Here is a 6,874-nt window from a genome sequence, read left to right as displayed (position 1 = left end):
CAGTGTTGGGATTACAGGCGTGAGCCCCCATCTCCAAATACGTAGATATCAATCTGTACTATCATTTTTAATAGACATGGAACAAATATATGAGAACTGCTGTAATTAACAAATTATGGTTATGTACTTATTTTTTGAGATGGGGTCTCACGGGGAAAGAAAATGTGGCAGGTGGGGAGTACTTTCACAATTTTTTTTTTTAGACAGCGTCTTGCTCTGTTGTCCATGCAGGAGTGCAGTGGCACAATCTCGGCTCACTGCAACGTATACATTCTGGGTTCAAGCAATTCTCCTACCTCAGCTTCCTGAGTAGCTGGGATTACAGGCGTGTGCCACTCCGCCCGGCTAATTTTTGCATTTTTATTAGAGAGGCGGGGTTTCACCATGCTGGCCAGGCTGGTCTAGAACTCCTGACCACAAGGTGATCCGCCCACCTTGGCCTCTCAAGAGTGTTGGGTGTGAGCCACTGCACCCAGTCTTTTTATCCATTTTATGTATTTGTCTTCTTAATAAGATTTTTTTGAACCTGATTCACACAATGGACTAGAACGCTTCTGAAATCCTATTGGGTACTGACAATCTTAACAGTCTATTAATTAGTTTTATCCCTGTGTGATTAGTGGGCAAGAATATCTTAGTTTTAGCTAACTAAGGCTAAGCTTCCTGTTCTTCTCATATAAGATCATGTATGTTCAGGAAGATGAGTTAGTTTTATTAATATACAAGTAAGAAAATTAGTTGTGGAAGTGACAGAAAACTAAAAAAAATTGATTTTGGAAATCTGCCTTTACTTCACCTGCCATCTCCCTAGTGACTTTAAGAATGCTACATAAAGTTTAAAAACCAAGAACATTTGGACAGATTTTGAAGGTGTGAATTAATGAAAAAAGTAATTTCACCTTTAATGATCAGCTCAGTTACTACTGTACTGTAAAGTTTCAAGACACTAAAATTAGCATACTCCAACAAAATTATGTATATAACAGATATTTTTCTAGTCTAATTTTCCAGTATTTCTTGGAAATTCCCCAAATTTATTTCAATTCTCTAATCTCATCCCAGCCAATATCATGTTCTGTTTAATGTTTAACATGCTCATATTATTAAAATATAGAAGTCCCAGGTCTAACCTTCAATGGACAGAGTTGTATGTCACTATTTTTTTGCCCCAACACACTTTCTAGATGAATAATTAAGCAACACATATCCCTTTTGCTTTCATTGCCATTTTAATAAAAAAAGAATATAAACTCCTATATTACAAAATATATTTCGTATTGATGTCGCAATGGAAATTTTACAAACACAGACTTTATAAAAGGGTGTCAAGAAGCCAATTCCAGATGAAGCAAAGACATGAAAACAGGAAAGTTCTAGAAAAAGTCTAAATAAATGTATTCACATTCTATGAGTGAAAAAGATACTTCAAAAGGACGTCCGTAAGGCTGGGCACAGTAGCTCATGCCTGTAATCCCAGCACTTGGGGAGGGTAAGGTGGGTGGACTGACTTGAGCCCAGGGAGTTTGACACCAGCCTGACCAACATGGTGAGACCTCGTCTCTATAAAAAAATACAAAAATTAGTCTGGTGTGGCAGTGCCCACCTAAAGCCCCAGCTACTGGGGGGACTGAGGCAGAAGGATTGTTTGAGCTCAGAAGGTTGAACCTGCAGTGAGCTGTGATCATGACACTGCACTCCAGCCTGGGTGACAGAGTGAGATCCTGTCTCAAAAAAAAAAAAAAATTACAAAGAACTCATATATATTAATTTTGTATAATTCCTCTAAAGGAATTATTCAAAGATCTCAAAATATTTCACTGATATTTGAGTCCTGTAAGTTTCCATTTCATACAGTGATATAAGACCATGGGTAGAATATATCAGCGAATAAAGGAAGACATGCCAAATGTCTCATCTGAATGTTTTGACCACTCCATGATCTTTGGTTCTCACACTGCTGCATAGTTAGGTTTCAGAGGCTGGTCTTCGAATTAGGTCACCAAAATATGCAGTGATTGTCTTCAATTTATTGTTAAGGAAGTTCTGTTCTATTTCCACTTGCCCTCCAGGCCCAGCTAAGGATGCCACCTAAAAAGACGAACAGAAGAAAGTCACACACACACATAAGCATAATTTCAAAAGTCTTCCATTTGTACTGTTTTGTCAAATAATAGGAAGACTCTGGCTTTTAAGTCCTTTGAATAACGAGGCATCTCAAATGTTCACTGCTACTTCCCAGGCGTCGATGCAGTATTTGGTGGTAGGAATACTTGTTTCAGGTCCTTTTGATATTATAGGAAAGTTCATAGTGTTACGCTGTTGTATAGGACTTGATCTCTCCAACGCCATAGCTAAAGAACTCAGAGGAAGAAAAAAAATGAACCAATCCTTCCCAAACATCAGATTTATTAAGAATTTTTATTTTTATTTTTAAACATTAGAGGCAGGGTCTCACTTTGTTGCCCAAGCTTGTCTTGAACGCCTGGTCTTAAGCATTCCTCTCACCTCTGTCTCCCAAAGTCATGTTTATTTATTTTTTTTTGTTTTTTGAGATGGAGTCCTACTCTGTCGCCCAGGCTGGTGTGCAGTGGTGCGGTCTCAGTTCACTGCAATCTCTGCCTTCCGGGTTCAAGGAATTCTCCTGCCTCAGCCTCCTGAGGAGCTGAGATTACACGTGCATGCCACCATGACCAGCTAATTTTTGTATTTTTTTTTTAGTAGAAATGGAGTTTCACCAAGTTGGCCAGGTTGGTCTTGAACTCCTGACCTGGTGATCTGCTCGGCCCAGCCTCCCAAAGTGCTGGGATTACAGGCCACTGCACCTGGCCTAGGTTTATTTTTAAAATATTATTACTATTTTTCTCACCCTTTTTCCTCCTCCTTCCCAGGTTTATTTCTTAACAAAAATATTTAAAGAGTATTTCCCTTTCCTGAAAGCCTTTGTCCTGTTCATCTTACTGTCTGCATCTCCCCCTCTCATTCATTCGACAGTATTTACTGAATACCTGCTACATAATCCTAGCTCTGATCCAGGCCAGGATCCCTACTCTCATGAGCAGTCTAGCCTCTAGTGACTCTTCCTTCTCTCACTGATCTCCTTTCTTTTCTCCCACCTTGGACCACCTCTTCTACCTGTTGCCCCTTTATGTATTTTAAATGCTTTCTACAACAATTTTGGTAAAATACATTGCTCTTTTTGAGGTCTACCAGAATATAGTGACTGACTCCTTTATTAGGAAGCTGAAAGCACTGCTCCTTCCCCACCTCCACAGTTAGCATCAAAAGGATGCTAGCCAAATGACCAGCATTTGACAGTGGAATGGGGCAGTTAGCTGCTAAAGATTCTTTTGTTCCATGACAGTAATGCTTGCACTCACCTTGGTACATTATAAAGTAGTAATGTTTTACCCTAAGTTCTTATACAGGTAAGGTTTTGTTTTTGTTCAGTACTTTTGTCAACCAAACTCTCAGAAATCTTTTAAATAGCAAATATGTTACTTTGTAACTCATGATTATTTCACCAGAGATCAGTTTTTCAGGGTAGTAAGAGGAAAGATCAAGAGAAGGCAGAATGCAGTGGGGAGCCCTGGCAATCAGAGAATAGAATAGAATAGAATAGAATAGAAGACACAGCAATAGAAAAAAGCACACCCAAAGTATTAGGGACAGGCATAAACAACAAGAAACAAGCATTTTCTGTAACTGTAATCAGCAAAATTATAGTTGTGTATTTTGTAAAGAGAGGTGTTCAGTCAGTCTGGTTTGGTTTTAAGGGTTGAGAGAATGTAATCTCAGTGGTATTATGCATACCACCCCAGCTTCTGGTAGAAGGGAAGATTTATTATGCATTTCCAGTGAGTATGTAAAAAGTCACAGACACAGAAATAGGGAATAATCAACCAGTCATTCCATGGTACACTATGTGAAAATAAGTCAAATACAGTATCCCTTATAATGATTAAACGTACCCTCCCTACTATTTTTTTTTTTTTTTTTTTTGGTAAGGAATACTTAAAGTGAAACTAGAAATGTAAAAACAGCCAAGTAGACTCACAGTAGCAATTATTAGGAATGAATGTTTTAAATTCTATTTTGGTATCTTTATGCCAGTCTGATATTTTTACAAGGAAGGGCAAAAAAAAAAAAAAAAAAAGTTATTTTGTCTTTAGCCAATAAAAGCCATTTTGAACAGTTTATCACTTTTCCACAATAATTTTTCTTTGAGTTGAGATATAACTCAAATGTAGCATTTCTGCTGTGCCTTTTAACAAATAACTTAAAAATCCCCAGTTCTACCAATAATTTGCTGCATTAATTTAAAAAGCCATTTTTAGGCCTGGCATGGTGTCTCATGCCTGTAATCCCAGCACTTTGGGAGGCCAAGGCGGGCGGATCACGAGGTCAGGAGATCGAGACCATCCTTGCTAACACAGTGAAACCCTGTCTCTACTAAAAATACAAAAAATTAGCCGGGCGTGGTGGTGGGCACCTGTAGTCCCAGCTACTTGGGAGGTTGAGGCAGGAGAATGGCATGAACCCAGGAGGCAGAGCTTGCAGTGAGCCAAGATTGTGCCACTGCACTCCAGCCTGGGCTACACAGCGAGACTCCATCGCCAGAAAAAAAAAAAAAAACACACAAAAAAAACAAAAAACAAAAAAAACAACAAAAAAAACATTTTTGCTGTTGTTAAGAAAGCCATTAAAATAGGCTTTGGCTTTCTAAATCCAAAAAATAGGAATACTGTCTCTCTCCCTAAAAGAGCATTTTAAAGAAAAGAAAAATCATTTCTGAGGTTTACTTGGAAAAAAAAAATAAAGGTACTATAAATATAATTATTATTTCTTATATAAGCCATAAATAGGATTACACAAAAACCAATTTCTGAGAAGATAGGGTAGTTTTTTTTGTATCTCTTAATACCTTTCAGAGGGTTGTCTAGATGTGGCTGCTTGGGATTACAATAAAAAACGAAGGTAAGATGGGAGTTTTCTCAGAAATCGTTGAGTTCTGAAGTCTGTGCAAAAGAGTTCATAAATTACTTTATTCAATAACTATTATTGAGAGCTTACAGGTGTCTGTTCTAGGTAGTGTAGTATAGCAACAAACAAACAAAAATCCCCACCTTCATGAATTTTACATTCTAGTTGGGAGAGTCAGATGATGGACAAATAAAACAAATATTGTTCCTAATACTGAAGAAGAGGGTGAACCTATGTGACAAAATATAGTGAGAAAACTCTTATCTACTTAGTGTTTAGAAACAAATTTTTTTTTTAACTTAACATGTTACTTTCATGTGTTCTGATTACAAATAATTTCTAACTTTAGCCTTTTTGTACTTTTTCACATTTTCACAACTACATATATTTTAAAAGTTAGAATTTTGGAGTTGGAAAGACTATAAATTTAGTAATTCAAGCAAAATAACCTTGCTTCAGACAAATTTAATGAATGCCATTTTCTAGCTGTCCTTATTTTTCACTAGAAGGTTTAGCTGGCAAAATGTTATTTGGTTCCCTCCCCTTTCTTAGAATTTAGTCAACTGTGAGAGGAAGAGAGGGTAGGAAGGACGCAGAGAGGGATAACAGCAGGTAGAAACAGATAAAGATTAGCAGCTCTGGATTACTTTCCACTTTTTGGCACATTACCTAAATATATTAATTTTACTAAAATAAATCCCAATTAATTTGGAACAAAACTAGAATTAAGGACTGAACTCTCGGGTAGATTGGACATCAGGCAGTGAAGTTATTTGGGGACTGGGAAAGGAGAAACAGAAAAGATCACAATGAAGGTGTTAAAGTACAGAAGATTTAAGCATCAAATATACATTCAAAACTGCATTTTTTTTTCTTTTTTTTGAGACGAGTCTGACTTTATCACCTAGGCTGGAGTATAGTGGCACAATCTCGGCTCACTGAAACCTCTGCCTCCTGTGTTCAAGCGATTCTCCTGCCTCAGCCTCCTGAGTGGCTGGGATCACAGGCACTCACCACTGCACTCGGCTAAGTTTTGTATTTTTATTAGGGATGGGGTTTCACCATGTTGGCCAGGCTGGTCTCAAAACTCCTGACCTCAGGTAATCCACCTGCCTCGGCCTCCCAAAGTGTTGGGATTACAGGCATGAGCCACTGTGCCCGGAGCAAAACTGCATTTTTTCAAAAGAAACTGAATAAAGTAAAAGTGCATGATAACTGAATGAGAGAAAATAACCTCCCAACTGCATCCTACTGGAAGAATATATAATAATTACTAATCACAGATACACTTTACTACAAGAAAGACACAGAAACATCAGAGCACTGAAAAATGCCCTATTACTACATGGAAGAGATTGTATCTACAATATGCAGAAATGTGGGTAGAAGATAATTGTACCAGATAAAGACCATTTTATGTGGCCTTCAGATCTGTGTCAAATACAATGCTAGCAGCAGCAAGCATCTGAAATACTGGCTGTGACTACAAACCTAATGTCACACAGGCCAAGTAAGTGCCTTACCACTAGTTCTTTTTGTCCTCTTTTCTTTTGCTAGATCCAACTAATAATCACACGAAAATAAAACAAAGTTGAGAAAACATTTCTGGTAATTAAAAGTTCTCTCGGAGGTGAAAGAAGAAAATATTTTTTAGTCAGCAGAAAATCAGGCGTCATTCAAACTTAAAAATATTCATTAAATTAGTTCCATTCTCTGCACATGGTAAACAGAAATGAGATTTCTATGCTTAAGTAAATAAATCTTAAAGCCACCATCATCAACAGGAACACCTGGTGATAGGTCAAAAAAAAATTCTTCCAGGCTGCCGGGCATAGTGGCTCAGGCCTGTAATCCCAGCACTTTGGGAGGCTGAGGCGGGCAGATCACCTGAGGT

General features: G+C 37.8%; 1 protein-coding gene across 1 annotated transcript in view; it reads right to left on the bottom strand.

Annotated features, from left to right (window-relative positions):
- Window positions 1-1,210: 1,210 nt before the first annotated feature.
- Window positions 1,211-6,874, bottom strand: part of TGS1 (trimethylguanosine synthase 1) — a 63,444-nt gene continuing 57,780 nt past the window's right edge. The window contains exon 13 of the mRNA XM_011997559.1: window positions 1,211-2,088. Within this exon, the coding sequence (XP_011852949.1) occupies window positions 1,966-2,088 (123 nt within the window). The 3' untranslated portion in view covers window positions 1,211-1,965. The remainder of the gene's footprint in view (window positions 2,089-6,874) is intronic.

Source organism: Mandrillus leucophaeus, unplaced genomic scaffold (genome assembly GCF_000951045.1).
Source record: "Mandrillus leucophaeus isolate KB7577 unplaced genomic scaffold, Mleu.le_1.0 Scaffold542, whole genome shotgun sequence".
NCBI lineage: Eukaryota > Metazoa > Chordata > Mammalia > Primates > Cercopithecidae > Mandrillus > Mandrillus leucophaeus.
Note: the sequence above shows the minus strand (reverse complement) of the source record. Positions and strands in the feature narration are given on the sequence as shown.